The following is an 18,368-nucleotide window of genomic DNA, read 5'->3' as shown; positions in this document are numbered from 1 at the left end:
AGTTGTACTAGTTAAGACTAAGCAATACTTAAGACTGTAACGAAATGCCTTTCTACAATCGATAGCGCTAATAGAAAACAAAAAATGTATGATAATAACATAAACCAATAAGTCAATCGCTAGGCTATGTCATTTCTATACATAAAGTTAGCGTTTACGATTGTAAAAGGCGTCTTGGCTATGGCAACTGGCCCTTTCCCCCACGCCGGTATAAGAGAAAAATGAAGAAAAACCGAAGATAAAAATAAAACGGTCAAAGGCTAAAAATAACTTTTAACTGTCATTTTTTAGAATAATAAATGAAGAAAAACTCAGTTTGAACCGTAAATTGGGATTCTCCTGGACGGCCTACCATGACGTAAACGACGTAAGATTTATATTATTTTGTTCAGTGTTGTAGTTGTAATTTACGCGGTACGAGTACGACTCTCACGCTGGGGTCCTGGGTTCGAATCCCAGATCGGGCTAAAAATAATTCGGACTGGGTTTTCCATCTTAAAATTACTCAGACTGAGCTCGGAGTCTGGAAGGTGGCAGTGTGATACTTCCGTGCTTTGAAAAGCATGTACATAGAGCTGTTGGTACGGCGCCTGATCTTTGACCGGTCATATCGGATTGCCGTCTCACAGTACTACTAGAGTAAAGAAACAGAGAGTGCACCTATGTTTTGCGCACACACTTGTGCACTATATTATATCGTGCGTGCCTGACTGGTCTCGTGGGTTTAATGAAAGCGTAGACTGTGCAATCGAAGAAGTCCTGGATTCAATACCCCAGATTTTACCAACAATTTTTTGACTGCCTCGGTGGCGTAGTTGTATTGCACGTCCGGTACAATAGCGCTCTGAGGTCCTGGGTTCGAATCCCGGGTCGGGCAAAGTGATATTTGGGTTTTTCTGCTCAGTATCAGCCCGGAGTCTGGAATTTGTGCCCGATATGGCGATAGGCTCGCCCCTATCACATCATGGGACGCAACATACTTGGCGAAAAGTGGGTGCCCTAGTTGCGCCTCTGCATACCCCTTCGGGGATAAAATGCGTGATGTTATGTATGTTATGTATGTATTTTTTTTAAAGTTTTAGCTTCGAAATCGGTAGAATTGGACCGAGACAAAAATATCTTATACATTGGTATACCTTACCATATAATGGCGGTGAATAGATCTACCATAAAAGCAACAGTTGCGATTATAGCTACCCTTTCAAAAGTGAAGGCATGAATATTGTCCGTAATCAAAAGCCAATTTTTAGATCTACAAGTACCTTGAAGACGTAAACAAAGCCCATTCAGATTGGACAGAAGTTATCGTGGGCGGTGAAAGTTATGAGGGCCGTAAAATCCAAGGCATCAGGATCAATACGCCTACTGGAGATGAGAACAAACCGGTTATTTTCATTGAATCAGGTTTGTACAGTTTATATAGTACCTACTTTGAAAAACAAACTGCTACGACACAAGGGAGTCGCCAAGGAGGACAGGGAGGGGCGCCTGCTCTCCCCCCTCTAGAGATTCTAAAAAAGTTGCCAAATATAAGCAACCAAAGTTCTAAGTCTTTGACAGTTGAAACTCGAATGAATTCACCAATTCCATTTCTTATATTCAGTACGCTCAATTACGCTCTGTTCTATGTTATTGTTAAAGCGGGAGAGTTGGAGTGGGGGAGGAACACGTGCTTTCCAGTTTACGTACAATTCATACTTTTCTCATTCTTTAAATCAACTTATTAGTATTGAAATAAAAACTATTTTACGGATTTTTTCGCGGTTTTTATATTAAGTATTACTTTGCAAAGTCAAAGTCTTCGAAACGTCGGGAGAAAATAATAATATAAAAACGCAATAAAATCCGTTAAATAGTTTTATTTCAATGTCTAACATTCGCGTAAACATAAGAAATCATTATGCAACTTATTAGTACCTATATGACGTTATTGGGATCCCTTACGGAAAATTACACCCTTCGCTACTGGTGCCCTATTTGCATCTACGCATAGTAGCGTGATGTGTCTGTTAGTTTATACAACTAGAAATATCTTTGAATTCATCTCATCGTCATAACCTGCTAAATACTGAACAGATTTTTATGGCTCATGTACCTATAAGTTTGATGAATATACAGGCTACTTTTAAAACCGCGTAATAGTGCAAAGGATAGTGTTCTATTTCGAGGCCAGAAGTGAAAATAACAATAGAATAATTTTTAGGAAACACTATTTGTCATAATCGAACAGCGAAACAAGGCATTGAATAAAAATTATTAGATTATTCGATCCGGACCCGGCTCAAAGCCACCGCTTACATGACACTGTCAAATACTTGTCAAGGAATGCTTTGCAATGGCAAACCACCGTTAAGTACCAGCCACCACCGCTGTTTGACAGCGCGGTGACATCTGTCATTTGTCATGTTGAGAGGGGTCCACGGTATAGTTTTAAGGCGACCGTAAGACGTCATATCAAACCAGTATAAATGCAACATGGCAACTAAACGTTCGGAATAGCCATTTGTTTGGATTGAGATTTTAATTTCGAATTTCTTTTTTTTAAATATATTTCATTGTCTAAGACAGCCGGTAACCTAAATTGTTCCAAACTTAAAATCTGGCTTACAGCGCACTTACTGGCTACATCTATTACAACCTAAAACTCAAGATTTATGCACCGTCCGAAAATCTCAAGCCTTCAAATTTGAGGTGTTTGGCGCAGCGTTAGGATTTGTTTACAATTAACAATTTATATAAGTGCGACGAACCCTCTATAGTAAATTGACGCACCTTAATTCGTTGTTCATCTAAGTATGTGTATCACATGCCTAAAAATTTTCTGACAGCACTCAAATCACCTTAATATCTACAACAATGGTACTTACGGTTTCGCTTACCGAAGACAATAACAGGTATCCGATGTCACAAACTCGATAACATGAGACCCTGAACTGCCATTGACCTTTACTGGCACATTTCAATTCACATCCACATCACGCTGTCACTAGACATAATTACTTTGAGGACCACCAAACTTAAGGAATTTCGCTTCACTACACATCTAAATAATTTCACTACGTATTTGTGATATTTTGGAACTTATGTTTCAAATTTTTTAACTCTTTATGGTGGAAAAATGGAACGCAAATAATTTGAATTCAAAAATGGAATTATATTTTTTTTACAGGTATTCACGCTCGGGAATGGATCACGCCGGCCACGACCACATACTTCATCAACCAGCTTGTAACAAGCAACAATCCGAACATAACTGCGCTGAGGGATCAATTTGACTGGCGCATCTTCCCGTCAGTCAATCCTGATGGATATCAGTTTAGTTACTACTCTGTGGGTAAATTTTATAGTACAGATGGGCAGACGATACATAAAACAGACCTGATGGATGAAATAATCGTCCGTGAACACTCATGTACAATTATAAATTACCTTTAAAGAGAAATTTAGAAAGGATGGGGAAGTTATATATTGTTATACTGAGTAGTATTTTCTCTAGATCTGTTTAAATACCTATGTATTGTAATCACAAGGTTTAAGTTAACAATAGCGTCATAATAAGGCGTAAATGACCAAAATGACGCACATTGAAGCTAAAGGACTATCTCTTTCTAGAGACACTTTATAATATTCGGGGTACATTTCTGTACTTATTTTAGTATAATATGTTTTAAACTGTCTCGCACTAACAACCGTAAATGTTATTTTTATTGAATGACGAGGCGAGCTTGCCATTCGCCTGATGGTATGCGATACAACCCACAAACACTAAAAATACCATCCAACACCTTCAATTACAATGTATTGTTTGGTATTCCACTGCGCTAGACATCCTGAGAGATGTTAAATCTTATTATGTCCAGTAGCTACACTAACTGACTAGCTGCAATATGAGTCTTATGTCCAGTAGTTACACTGGCTACAATACTTATACCGATATTTGTAATTAGGACCGTATGTGGAGGAAAACCAGGTCACTATCACCGAATGGATGCATCGGAGCTGATCCTAACCGTAATTGGGATTACAACTGGCTGAGTAAGTTATATCTGTTTCTTTTTAATTTATTTTGAATCTCAAAGTTTAGAATAATTTAAAATATGTACATTGTATGGGAACGATAAAGTGACTCCGCAGCATCTGATGATAAGGGATGAGGTCTTTGGCAAGAGTATTAATGAAGATGAAATGATGACCAGATATACACAGGCTGATGCTGCGACGCGCCAAACGCGGGTCCTGATTTTATACCTTACCTACAAATATTTTGCCTCTACTATAAATCTACAATCATTTTAGAACGTATTCTATAACTATGAGAATTCCATTTCAAATATAAACTACCAAACTGCCTTTTATTTGTAATAGTTTGTAAATTAAGCGGCACTCAAAATCTGCAAATTGTAAACATATAAGCAAATAAATTTGTTGATGTATGTGCCTGTTGAACAAAATAAAATTGCATTGTCACCCATTTTTTCTAGAACACGGTGCGTCGAACAATCCATGCGATTATCAAACGTATGGTGGCTCAAAACCGTTCTCGGAGGTGGAGACTAAGACCCTGTCTGCGTACATCGCCAGCATCGAGAACCTGCAGGCTTACGTCGCCTTCCACTCTGATGCTCAGATGCTGCTGCTCCCATACTCTGATTCTACAACTCACGTTGATAATTACGATGATTTGGTAATACTCCTTTGATTTCCTGGAAGGCAATGGTTTGGCTTTGCTGCTAGCATTACTTTAGTCCATGGGCAGCCGATGTTGCTTACCATCAGGCAGACCACCCGCTCGCCTCTCTTCTCTTCTTAATCTTTCCCCCATTACTGGGGATCGTGACTCCTGCGTTTTGAAAAGTGGTTCCAGTTGATACGATCCATCGCCTGATGAAGGGCGGTGCTGATGGGGATCTCCAGCTGTTCCTTTGCCAACTAAGGCAATAATAAGGATTTTTTTTCACTAATTGGAAACTACACTTTTCATCGCGAAAATATATTTATCCCGGAAAATCTTCATCACGCGGGCGGAGCCGTAGGCAATAGTTACTAAGTAATACTAAGGTTTCTCATAAATCCGAACCTTACGATTAAGTGCGTAGAAGTTAATTTTCAAAAGCCCATAATGACGTCGGACTAAAAAATAAATTCTTTTCGAGAGATAAAAAAATTACGTTCTTCATAATTCATATATGGTTGCTAGAGTTCATCACAAAAATGATTTTAGACATCTCAATACAAATATACTGTACTTTCAGGTGACAGTAGGTAAAACCTCCCTGAACTATGGACGTGCAGTCAATGGGAAAGTATACCGTGGGCCCGCGACAGCCGCTGAAATTCTGTGTAAGTGTCTAATCGTTTATTAATTTAAATCACAAATACGTATCATAAATATATCAATAGATGGTGTTGTATAAAAACGACATAGAACTGAATTGCGATGTCAAGATTCGCCTACGAATGTAGTTAAGGTTTCAATTCAAGAAATTAAATGTTATTCACCGGCCAGTTTCATTTTATATATGTTGGATACTTTGGGGACGTTGAATAATAAGTAAATTGCACAGTCAGTATTTTTTCTAATATTTCAAGTGCCTAAAAGGTTGGGAAAGTTACCAACGGGCAACGATGGTTTCCTTCACAGTTAAAGCAAGCGATAATTCACAAAGTATACACACATGAATTTAGAAAAGGCAGAGGTGTGTGCCTTTGGGTTTTGAACCTGCGTACATTCGTCTCGGCAGTCTCTTCTACAGCCAATTAGGCTATCAGCTAATAAAAAATAGATTTTCACACACTACAAAAAACAGCTGATAATAAAAATAATAATTATTATAACTTCTGATATATATACTTGCCGAGTACAGCTATACATGTACGCAAATTCATTAACCTACGTAAGTAAGTATCTAAAAACGTATTTTTTTTTATATTCAGCCAAGCCGTTGCCTATCGGGAGGCTACGGCTTGGCTCATGGCTGTTTCTCTGGCATTAGTTTACTCGTTGGGCGACGTATGCTGCTTACTGCGCTTTATCGTTAGGCAATAAAAAAAATCAATAAAAAGTATGTACATATACATAAATTAAAAAATATATACTTATAAATTAAAAAATTTATTTAGTTACAATCAAAAATATGATCTTATTAGAGTGTATTCTTCATTCAAAATTATTTAACTTAGTTATTCGGCCTAATTCGCGAATAGTCAAAATACAGCATAATGAACATATAGATTGTAAATATGCAGGAAATATTTTGAGAATATAATTAACATAAAATTGCACGCGGATCTCCATCCGCGTGCTACTCCTAGCCGCCATTGCTAGGAATAAATTTTCACGAAGCTTTTAAACCATGGAAAGGTTTTCAGCCAATAACTAACGTTTTAAATACAATTTATTATGAATTAAATTAAAATTAACGTAGAGTAACAATCTCGAACTATTAACACGATAATTAAACACTGAATAAATTACGTGCATTAATATGTCGACTTAACAGAAATAATTAAAAATAATTGGCGCATTAATTATATAATTTATTTAAATTATTTGGTATTTCCTCTCGTACTTTTTGGATTTTATTGTATATAAATTCTTAGCGACTTGTGACTGATACAGTGGTCTGTTCATCAATGAAAATCAAACACGTTTTCATATCGTGTTTACCAGTGGCGAAGCGTCCATACAAGCCGATTCCTACCGGGTTACCTTTTGTAAATGAATTATAATTAATAAAAGAAAAAAATATAACTAGAATAATAATAGTCTACTCAAACAAATCATCTTATACTTATTCAATTAAATCAATACTTCAACGATAACGGTACATAGTATCAATTCGTTAAATCGTAACTCGCGTGCAGTGCTCGCGCCTTATAGTGTTCGAAGGCCGCGCATAGCTTCCCTCGCGATATTGTTGTCTCGTTCACACGCAGCGCGGTGTCTTTGTCTAATCTTTTGGAAGTGACGTAAAAATACATGTGTGCGTGCGTGTATGTGTACTTCAGGGTAACCCGAGAATTTGCGGCTTCATGTTGAGCTACTTGCGCCAATTTATTTAATAATTTAGAATGTATAATTAGTGTTTGTGTATTGTGTGCGTTGTTTATTTTTGTTGGACTCTTTTAGGTACCTATGTTCAAAATATTTAATATTTTTTTAAATTTAGAGTTTAGTATTAATGTTTATGTTAGAAGGAAATTATTAAGTATTATGATATTGCACTGACTTTATTTTTATTGTGGAATGTGTATTAAATCTGTAGAATAAAATATTTCTTCGGGTTCCCTTTTGAAAATTTTCACCCTTCGCCACTGGTGTTTATACAATATTCTAAAGCAGCTATACTCAACTTGCATCTAGCTACCCTTTGGCCAGCCAAACTCCAAAAATTCCAATAAAACTTAAGAAATTTTACCAAGAACACTTGATCTCTATACCTATAAGACCAAAATTAAGTTAAATGTGCATAAATTTGTATTAAAATATTAATTAAAAAAAAAGTATTTCTACTGGGAGAAACCTGCGAATGGGATGCTGAAATCCCACTGATCGACTGCAGGGACCTGGAGGAAACTTGGGAGGGGATATTCAGAGATCCCTTCCCAGGGTAGGGAAGTGTGGGGGAAAGAACTGGAACACAGAAGACCATGAGATAAACATACTGAACTGCCGCCGCGCCGGCCGCGGCAAATGTCCCTCCATTCATGGGCGTACATTTGGTGCGAAGACCGAGCGCACAAGAATTGCCTAGGAAGAAGGGGGGGGGGGGGTTAACATAGTTATGTAGGTTAATAAATTTAAGTTGTACGAGGCACAATAACTAAGAGGTTTCTATAGCTTGTATAAAAAAGGTCAAGTACTGGTTGTATATAAAGGCACTAGTCTCTCCCCAACTCATGTTTTCACTGGTGGTAGGTCTCTCATATGTGAGAGTACGTCTGAGTAGGTACCACCGCAATGTCTATTTCTGCCTCCAAGCGGCAGTGTGTAGTCACTGATGTGTTCCGGTTTAAAGGACGTTGTTGTCAGTGTAACTACTGGACATAATAAGATTTAGCACCTCATATCAGATGGCAAGCGCAGTGGAATATCAAAATATACTTTATAATTCAAGGTGTTGGATGTTGTTTCTCCTGTTTATGGGCGGTCGTATCACTTACCATCGGGCGAACGCCAAGCTCGTCTCGTCAATGAAAGGAATGAAAAAAATATTTTACTGTCTTTCTTTTTATTACAGACAAAGCCTCAGGCGGCAGCATGGACTGGGTCCGCGACGCACTAGGCACGCCCCTCGTCTTCACTTATGAACTCCGGGGCACATACTTCCATTGGCCTGCGTACAGAATACCCGAACAGGGAGAGGAAGTCACCCAAATGCTTTTGGGACTCGTCACCGAAGCTAAAAACTTGGGATATTTTTAAGTTGTGAAAATTAAAAATGTCGATTAAATATTTTAAATGTTATACGACGTTTTATTTTGGTACGGTCAAAAGTCACTTAATGATTTCATACGTCTACGCGAATTTTAGACATTCAAATTAGAAAATTATAATTTAAAAAATTGCGATATAATCCCATAATAATTTTATTTCAAAGGACTTTTATAGGGTAAATAAAGTCCTACCGATGCAAAAATGCCGATTCATTGCCAAACCGATTGAGAACTTTATATTTTTTTAATACAACGCCTTCGGAAGGAATTTACAATCAGTAACGATATATCGAAACTACCGGCGCTAATTGTACAGGAGATGGTTTCGGAAGTAAAACAAAAGTATAATCCAAATTTAATCTATACATACATATAATAAAATATGTGTGTATACAATATATACTATTAGAAAAATACATACACTTGGATGTAGAGATAAAACTATTTCACGTAGAACTTCATTTTAGCATCAAATTTTTGGTTTACAAATGAAAGTGCAACTATTTCAACAAAAATATAAATAAAGCTTCCTCAAATTACAAGCAAATAAGTACAATCAATCTTAAAAATCTCATTAAATTTAATACAATCAAAGAGAAGAAACGACATTCAGAAAATATTAACGTAGAAAAGCATAATATTAACGTATTATTTTCTTTTTTTTTATTTTAATAAAGTCCAAGTAATCTTCACTCATAACATAATAATAAATGCTTACAATTTTGCATGATAACATCATGTCATAATTATATGAACATAAGTAACCAACATTTTATTGTGCTCATAATTTTGGCACCACACCTTAGACATAGGTAAGTAAATTCTTGCCTTCCATTATCTATTCGATTATTATAAATTTAAACATAATAGATACTATATAATATGTAGATAAATCAGCGAGAAATTCATTACCATAAGACTATTTGAAATTATTTTCAATAGATAAGGAACCTTTCGTATAAATATGTTAATTATTAAGATAAATTTTATACTTAAAAAAATATATATAGTCTGTTCAAGAACCGTCGTGGGATTTGAGGTCGCTACTATGCTTAATTACCTCTTTTGATAAATTCTAGTATGTTTCTATACAAAAATCCCTAAACACAATACGCAAGATCATTTATAACATAGCAATACAAATTGACAATGAGTTTAATATTTACCAAATGGCGGGAAAGTGTTGCTATGTAAAAATCGAAAGTTAGTTCACTTTCCGGCCAGGACGGTTCTCTTTCTAAACAGACTATATTACTCTTACAAATAAGGTTACAATACCATTCCAAGTGTAACAAAGCCCTAAATTTTACAATAACAATTTCATATTAGTTTAAATATATAAAAAAACATATTAACTTTAAAGGAACATCATTGCGTTACAAAATTAATTCACTTATGATCTCAAAACTAACAATAATTGTTTTCTTGAAATCTTAAATCTAAACTTATCTAGTTCATATTCAGAGGCCACAAAAACATTATGTTTTAACGATTCATTTCCTTTGCCATTTAAGTTTCTATAGGGAGCCATTAGTCGCTTACGTGAGGTGTTCAATTCAAGTCCTACGCTGATTGATTCGCATGAACTTCTTGAAGAGTATTATCCGATGTGTTTTGCATCAAGCTGTCACGACATCCTGGAAACTACAAGCGAAGTCTGTTCTACAAAATCTTTCAATGCACCGTAATGGTAGAAAAAAAATTAAAATTATCTTTTCTGGGCTGAACGGGGAATTAACTCCATCTAACTCAAAAAAAGTAGCTAGAGTCTGGCCTGTGAGACGTATCACAGAAAAATGGTGGCAAATTCAAAAAATATTACGGTTTATAACCTATGAAGATTAAAGTGATGTAAGTATGAAGTATCTTAAAATTATATTTTAATAATGATTTCTTATGTTTATACGAATTTTAGACATTAAACTATTTTTCAGATTTTATCGCGGTTTTAATTTTTTAGTTTTCTCCCGACGTTTCGAAGACTTTGCAGCCTTCATGGTCACGGGGGAGACTGAGGTGTTGTTCATCCGCAAAGTCAAAGTTACAATATCTACCTACATTTTACGATTATACAACTTTTTTAAAATTTTAGCTGTTGGTGGTCCGATCTACGCAGAATGAGCTCACAGTGTCTTGAAGTCTGGCAGCCGGTCTTTTGGGTTGCGGTTTTAATTTTTTAGTTTTCTCCCGACGTTTCGAAGAAATTGCAACCTTCATGGTCACGGGGGGTCTAGGTGTTATTCATCCGTTGTCATTGTTATATTTTTATTTAAAAAAGTAATATTAATTTAACGATCTTAATTAAAACATTATCTGTTTCATGTTTACACGGGATCATAACGCATGTTTTTTTGAATTTGTCGCCATACTTTCTGTGCCATGACTCGTTGGCCAGACTCTAGCACACAGCAGCGTGTTCGACAAGTTTGCAAATTTATCTATACTTATATAAAAGCTTGGATTGGATGTTCGTTTCTCAATCAGGCTAGAACTGCTGGTCAGATACGGATGAAATTTGCCACAGAGGCAGATCATAATCTGGTACAGCACCTAAGCTACTTATTATCCCAGAATAACTTTTTCGCGCAGGCGCAGCAGCGAGCAAAACTATATTTTTTAATTTTACGAACATTGTAACAAATTGCTTTGAGGCTAACAATGGACTTGGGCCTTTTCCTCTATAATTAACACAGCTTCATCGTCTGTCGTTGTAGGAACTGCGAACGGCGGCTCGTCAACCACTTCGATGATAATCTAAAAACATTGTATAAGCGTCAGAACTGTTGAAGTACGCATTTGTTCGATAGGTTTCCTTAATTCAAAGTTCTGTATGACTAATTTTATTTGTGGCCGATCGTATCGCTTACCATCAGGCGAGCGGCATGCTTATCCCGTCAATTAAAATAAAAAAAAACTAGTTTTAGATATTTTATCGCGGTTTTGTTTGTTTTTCTTCAAGTTACAGACATTTCTAAGACTTCTATCTTCAAAGAGTAGGCTGACGTAGTCTTTCGAAGTCATAATATTAGAATAATGAAGTACCGAATTATCTTCTACTACCAACTAGCATAGTAAATATATAATGTGGTTCAAATGTTAAATAATGAAAATGAACTTTATAAGACCGATCTAAATCTAGGAGGACGAGTGTAATTTGGTTCCATGAGGAGCTGTCGTTTAGTTTTATGTGGTTTCGCTATTGGTAATAGGCAGTTTGAGTGTTGCATCGTTTACAATCAAAGGCGCCAATTATTCATCTTTGCAGTTTGAAATTAACTTAACGATTGCCATACAAAATACTTCATGATTTAAAAGTGCCATTGCACAAAGAACTATATATTGTGGGACAAAGAACATCTTGTTTGTGTTTTGCTATCGCTCTAATGTTAATTGATGTTATTTCGGCAAAAAATATTAAAGGTTCACTTACGTCTTCTTCAGTTTTACTTGTTACCGGCGTGTCAGATGGCTTTTTCTAAAAAATAAATATATATTGTAAACATTTTCATTTCATCGAGTTTCAAATCACAAAGATTCTAAAGTTTCACTTCAAAAAATTTTAATTAAGTATAAAAAGATACGGTATCGACGGTAATAAAATTACTTTTATTTGTTTTAATATAAAATTCATCTTGAAAGGAGATAAATTATCAAAGAGCATTATAATAAATTATTATGAAGAAAAACTTAAATTTTCTATTTTGAAAAAAGAACTAATTAATTGTATCTATTTTGTATTTGTTTTAATTACTTACCATACTTCTCCTTCTCACACTCTCCCTCAGTTCGTTTAATTGTTTCTTCTGTTTCCGCTTGAAGAAGTTCGCCTAAAAAAATTATTAACATTTAATCATGTTACAAAGCGCAACTATCACATCGATCAAAAATTAATTAAAATGACTACCTACAATAACAAAGAAATAAATGTTTAAAATATTTAAGAAAACATACGAATGGAACATATATTTTGTGCATCTAATCACAGTCCGAAAAGAAACAACAAAAATGTTTTTTTTTCTTCAAGCCAGTGATACCACAGTGAAAAAACATTAAAACAAAACAGGATTTGAACACACGTCATTCCAGAATTCCTAATCGACTCCCACCCGAAACTCGAGTTACTTGAATTATGGAACAAACAAGCTATACCTAAGTAATATTGTCTACATAAAACGAAAATTTCCCCAGAGTACAATTCCAAAGTTTCGAGATGGAATTGATATCGTACTTAAAAAGTTTGCTAGGTTTCATATCTAAGGTATTCCCTTTGTTGTAGGCATAAATCATATTAAATGTTAAGCTGTAAATGTGTAATAAAGCGTGGTAAACAACTTTCAAATAAATCACATTATTCAACATTTGTTTGCACCTGACACAATGCAAATTGAGCCTTATGTTAAGACAAAGATGTAAAATATCTATAAACGGAAGTTGTATGATATATTAACAACGGGTGCAATTCGTAATTATTTTTTACTAACTTCAATTCAGAAAATTTAAATTGTTGCACCAGACACACAACACAATGGCGTCAAAGAGTCAATAGTTCTTGTTCGTTCAGTCATTATAAAACTGACAGCTGCTTCAACTAAATTGCAAAACTAGTCAATAGTTGATCTGTTGACTGTTGCATCAACTACAATGCTAAGTTAAATTGACATCTTCGACATTGTGTTTTGAATACTGGAGATAATACCATGCTTATATCGGATATAATATAATTATTCCTTACCTTGTAAAGAGCGTAAATAAATATTGCAAGTATAATTATTGCCAACGCAACGGCACCCAGTACAATCACCAACTTATTGTTCAATAATGATCGTTCTTGCAAATATGTCATAAACATTGTTGCACTGAAATACGTAAGTATTTTTAAAATACACACTCAATTACCTTTTAACCCAAATAGACGAAGACGCAAAAGTTTATGCTCACTTCAGAGAAAATATCAAATTTTTTATGAATTACTACGCATGTACTACCTAGTCATTGGAACATTGCGTTAATAAATGAAACCACATATTCGTCTTTATGTCTGCTATAATTATGCCAAAAATCATTTATGGATAACGTATGTTTTCATGAAAAATCCCAGTTTTATTTTCTAACCTTTTGATCATTTTGTTTAGTGCGAATATATTATGAACGTGTGACTGAAAAAGTGATGTTGCCACTGAAATGGGTTCTCTTAGAGTAGAAGTAGTGGCATTTGAGCGCGTTAATATAAAATTACATTTTATTCATATTTATTTTGTTCGAAACTTACTTTGTTTTATTTTACATCTACAGTTCGACTAAATCATTTAATAATGCAATGTTTAAATGACCTTGTGTACGTAAATATAATCGGTTTTATTAAAAAAAAAATCATCCCTAGCCTCCGGTACTTAGACCTATGAGAACCTAGAAGGTGCCTTAGCAAAGGGCTAATTGAATATAATTATTACCATGCGTAAATTTATACAAAATATATCTTAAAGTTATACATACTTATCGCTCAATGGTGGCAATTTTGGTGTCAGATATAATGTCAATAGCGAAGTGGTATTTAACTTTCCATTTATCAGGTTCTTTACTGAAAAATAATTTTTACTGTAATATACAGTAAATTATAGACTACTATTTCATGAAGCAAATAACGGATAAAACAAATTTATCAGTTATTCAAGACACATACTAATGATATTTATGGATGCCATCAATGTTTTAAATTCAAATTCAAATGTTTGGTTTCCAATTTCTATATTAATGGCAATTACTCCATCAGGTTCCGAAACATTAACAGTTGAATAATTGATAGTTGCTTTAACTTAATCGGAGGAATTCTCTTTTTGCAGTGAAGTTATCGTGCAACTCTCGTTTATCAGATTTCGGTTTGTTAGTGCCAGAAAAGTCGAAGTAATATTTTGAATCTTTTCTTGTTAGCTTAAGGATCAAAATTACTTACATATGTTGTCTTTTTGGATATCAATAGTTACGATTGCTGTTTTCCTCGAATGGGGCATCAAATTAAAATTACACTCGAACAAAATTTTGTCAGTTTCATTTTTTTCACTGCACTCATATTCTGGAATTGAAGCCTGAAATACATGATTTTGGCTTGAATTTTTTGGCTGACCTGAATGTATCCTCACTGCGCTCCATACCTCTTTTTTGTTTATAAAAAACAATATTTTTCAACAGACAACCAGCCAATAAGATATTTCTAGATTGCATTGCATACTTTATTTTAAATGTAACCGTCATCTCGCAGTCACTTTATAACTACAACTTAGAAGCAATCTACCAAAATTGATAAACTTATTTTTACAGATCGGATTTAATGGCTACCTATATATTTGCTGATGGGGTTCATACCATTAGTGAAAATGTTCCTAAGTCATACAAATTCTAGTGAGACTGTTGCTACAATAATTATTTTTCTGTCTTCTTGTTGCGATATTAATTCAATAATTATATAAACTTTTCGGTGTACTTTCACTTATATTCGATTTTAAATTAATAAAGAGCCCAGATTTTTCACCATAGAAAAGTTTTTCTTATTTTATTTAATAATTTATACTTACCATGTAATGATGAATAAACGGTTTCTTGTCAATCGCGATGACCGCAACCACATTCACCCACTCTACCGTTCCGTTGTTCACTATCTGTAAATATCACTTGAGTTAGCAAGGCATTTCTTATTTTATTTATATATTAAAAATCTACAGCCCTTAATGCTAGAGTGACACTATCCAAAGACATATCCAAACACATATAAATATTTCCAATGATGTAATAGAAGGCTATCGTTGTTTAACACAAATTCCAATTCCAGACATCTCAGGTGCCGTAGCGAAGCCGCGTGTCTACAATTGTTAACGCTAAGGGTAAACAAAGAATGTATAGAATATATGCAGATAAAATACTTATCGCTAGATAGACATTTCCAGAGATATTTTAGTTTTTTATTGTGGAGGAGGCGTCTTGACTACGGCTTTTGATGTGTTTATCACAAAGTCTCATTTTTATTTTCAGATCACGTAATTTAAAATCACCACGTTTGACAAACTTCAAGAAGGCATTACAACTTCAAACGTATGATTAAGGCGCTAGGTTTGGGTTTGCATTCATGCTTCGTTACGTGGTCGAGTATCAGGCTTTGAATAGAAGTCAAAGGAAGCAGACACCTGATTAAGCAGCGTTTGCGGTGCATTCACACGTTTGTGGTCACTGGTTTGTAGAATCATTTTTTTTAGATTTTAATGAGCAAGCTTGTGGTTTTGCCATCGTATAATGTACCTACCTGTTTTTCTTTCGCGGCCAAAAACGCATTAGGGGCCGTTCAAGTATTACGTAACGCAATTTTTGAAGATTTTGACCCCCAACCCCTCATGTAACGCGCCGTAACGTAATCCTGTATGCCTCCCCCCCAACGGTTATGTTGGTTCCACTGGTCTTACAGCCCAATGACAACACTCGGGAATAAAGCATCATCCGAGCGAGCATTGGAACGAGTCCCTAACTCCTATATATCCCACACTGGAATACCATCCAAAACCGGCGATGGCCTTCTTCGCGCATACGGGCGGCCCAGGGTATCTTGTTGCAATAAGATAGTTACTCAGTACCGTCCCTGCATAATGTACCTACTAGTGGCGAAGGGTCCATATAACCCGATTCCAACCGGTTTCCCTTTATGTAGAGTTTTTGTATAATCTAATTACTATTAGAACGCTTTGCTGACCGCATTTATGCATACTAGTACGTATATGTTGCGTCGGGTTCCTTTTGAAAAATTTCACCTTTCGCCACTGGTACCTACCTAATAACTGATTTTAATAGGAGGTTGTTCAATTCGTTGTAAATAATATTCTGTAGCAATTGTCGTAATGTAATATTTCCTCACCTCGTACTCGTGGCCGTCGTTTATTATTTCGATTTTATCGTCCAGTATTACTTTTTCGGTCACATTTCGATCTTTGGCAATGCTAGAAGGAAATTGATGGTTAAGTACATAATAATATTCAGTAGTGCTATCTGAATCTCTTGCATGCTACTTGAGTAACACAAGGTAAGTATGACTTCGTCTCTTTCGGTATCCCTACTGTCGTAACATTGTATATTGAATACTCTGTCTAAGCTATTAGACCTGATGATAAAAAAGTACCCAAATAAAATAAATACAAGAGACGATACAATTATGTTGGCCTGTTCAAAACTGGATTAAGCACTGATATTATACATTTACATGGACTAATATGGCGCGTTTAGCCACTCTAACAAATGCCTCACATGAGCAATAATATTACTACAAGCATAATAAGTAACCAAGATTAAAACACAATATCATTCCAAATGCAAGACAACTGGACATAAGACTTAACATCTCAGGTCTCAGGTTGGCGAGCGCGGTGGAATACCGAACAATACTTTGTAATTCCAGGTGTTAGATAGTGTTTCTACTAATGGGCGGTCGTATCGCTTACCATCAGGCGAACGGCAAGCTCATCTTGTCATATAAAGCAATAAAAAACCAACTGACCCATTAACGTGAATATGGTCAGTTGACAATTGATATTTTACTTCCATCTTGTGCGTTGTGTTTTCTGGCTGGTCGCAGTTCTCGTGGACGCGTACTATCACCTCAAGTTTTTCATCCGTACTCCGCAGAGTAGTCATGTTCAAACTGAAGTTCAGGGTATCCTGCACAATTATAATATTGAGTCATTATCTGCCCTATGTATGCTTTTGGTTCAAGAGAGTGACAAACATTAATAGGGACAAATTCAGTCTCCGGCCTGATCATCATCAGCCCTGTATTATATACTGTCACACTGTTGGGCAGGAGCCTTCTATACTAATGATAGGGATTAGGCCTTAGTCCACCATGCTGGCCTAGTGCGGATTGGTAGACTTCGCACACCCTCGAAATTCCTATAGAGAACTTCTCAGATGTGCAGGTTTCCTCATAATGTTTTTTCTTCACCGTTAAAGCAAGAGATAATTCACAAAGAATACACACATATTTTTTTTTAGAAGTCAGCTCGTGTGTGCGCTTTGGATTTAAACCTGCGGACATACGTCTCGACAGTCCGTTCCACAACCAACTAGGCTATCACCGCTTGATACTGAGTAGAAAAACCAATATTACTTTTCAATCAAATCCGAGATCTCAACACTGCTGCAGTAGTACCCTAATACAACTCCACCGAGTTATTTATACTTGGTGCATTTTATCTTCGTTTAGCCTCAAGGAACCACACCTAGACACTATTCCTTGTATCTCTATTCAAAATGAACTTACTTTCTTATCCCTTTTGGGGGTTGACAGCATGCACTTGTATCCCTCCCCGTCTCGGCGACAGTTGCCCAGCCGTACTGGCGCCCCAGTGATCTTCACCCACGCACAACTGTCCAGGGATTGATGCCCGGAGTTCTGTACAGTCACCGACACTGTCTCATTCGCTGATGAACCCAGCACGTAATCATGAGCTCTGAAAAAATTATAGTCCTTTTCATTTAGTCTCCTTGCTTAATATTATGTTATTTTCTTACATATATTAACTAGTTTCTGAGTGATGCTCCGTACCCTTTGAAATAGTTTTTGCAGATTTTTTTTTCTGGATAAAAAGTAATGTATAGCACTCAGGAGTAATGTAGTTAATTTGTGAAAAAACAAGTAGTACCTGAGATTAGCGCGTTCAAAAATAAACTATTCAACTTTATATATTTAATATAGATAAGTCAAAAACTTCTTTTAATGAACCATGTCATGATTAGTGAAAATAATGTATTTTTTTACCCAGACCAAACGAGTGATGTAGTTAAATTGGTGTTACAGTCTTCCGCCTCGCAGCGCCTGACAATTTTGATACTTTTTTTTGTCTCGCTATGGTGTCGTAAAGTGACCCAAGAAGTATTGAAAGCTGTAATAAAAAGATACA

General features: G+C 35.6%; 2 protein-coding genes across 2 annotated transcripts; one reads left to right on the top strand and one right to left on the bottom strand.

Annotated features, from left to right (window-relative positions):
- Window positions 1–286: 286 nt before the first annotated feature.
- Window positions 287–8,467, top strand: LOC119192549 (zinc carboxypeptidase-like; the record flags this gene model as incomplete). Its single annotated transcript, XM_037446361.1, has 7 exons — window positions 287–367; window positions 1,251–1,404; window positions 3,170–3,330; window positions 3,948–4,035; window positions 4,482–4,684; window positions 5,253–5,340; window positions 8,241–8,467. Coding segments are annotated over 7 exons (960 nt in total), but the record flags the coding sequence as incomplete, so codon positions are not given.
- Window positions 8,468–9,937: 1,470 nt separating this feature from the next.
- LOC119192550 lies at window positions 9,938–18,346 on the bottom strand. Its single transcript, XM_037446362.1, has 12 exons — window positions 18,227–18,346; window positions 17,729–17,918; window positions 16,967–17,127; window positions 16,331–16,412; window positions 15,006–15,089; window positions 14,387–14,519; window positions 13,930–14,014; window positions 13,169–13,292; window positions 12,192–12,263; window positions 11,867–11,911; window positions 11,067–11,190; window positions 9,938–10,080 (listed from the first exon to the last, which is right to left on the bottom strand). Exons 2-11 carry the CDS (start codon window positions 17,756–17,758, stop codon window positions 11,089–11,091), a joined length of 918 nt encoding a protein of 305 aa, XP_037302259.1. The 5' UTR covers window positions 17,759–17,918; window positions 18,227–18,346; the 3' UTR covers window positions 9,938–10,080; window positions 11,067–11,088.
- Between the last annotated feature and the right edge of the window lie 22 nt (window positions 18,347–18,368).

This window comes from Manduca sexta, unplaced genomic scaffold, assembly GCF_014839805.1.
Source record: "Manduca sexta isolate Smith_Timp_Sample1 unplaced genomic scaffold, JHU_Msex_v1.0 HiC_scaffold_2913, whole genome shotgun sequence".
NCBI lineage: Eukaryota > Metazoa > Arthropoda > Insecta > Lepidoptera > Sphingidae > Manduca > Manduca sexta.
This window is presented reverse-complemented; position numbering and strand designations above follow the sequence as displayed.

Excerpts from the sequence above, each read along its gene's own strand:
- LOC119192550 (XM_037446362.1), bottom strand. The coding sequence starts at position 17,758 with ATGCTGTCAACCCCCAAAAGGGATAAGAAA. Across the intron at positions 17,128-17,728 it reads CCCCCAAAAGGGATAAGAAA|GATACCCTGAACTTCAGTTT; the intron begins GTAAGTTCATTT and ends ATAATTGTGCAG. Across the intron at positions 14,520-15,005 it reads CGTTTATTCATCATTACATG|GCTTCAATTCCAGAATATGA; the intron begins GTAAGTATAAAT and ends CATGTATTTCAG.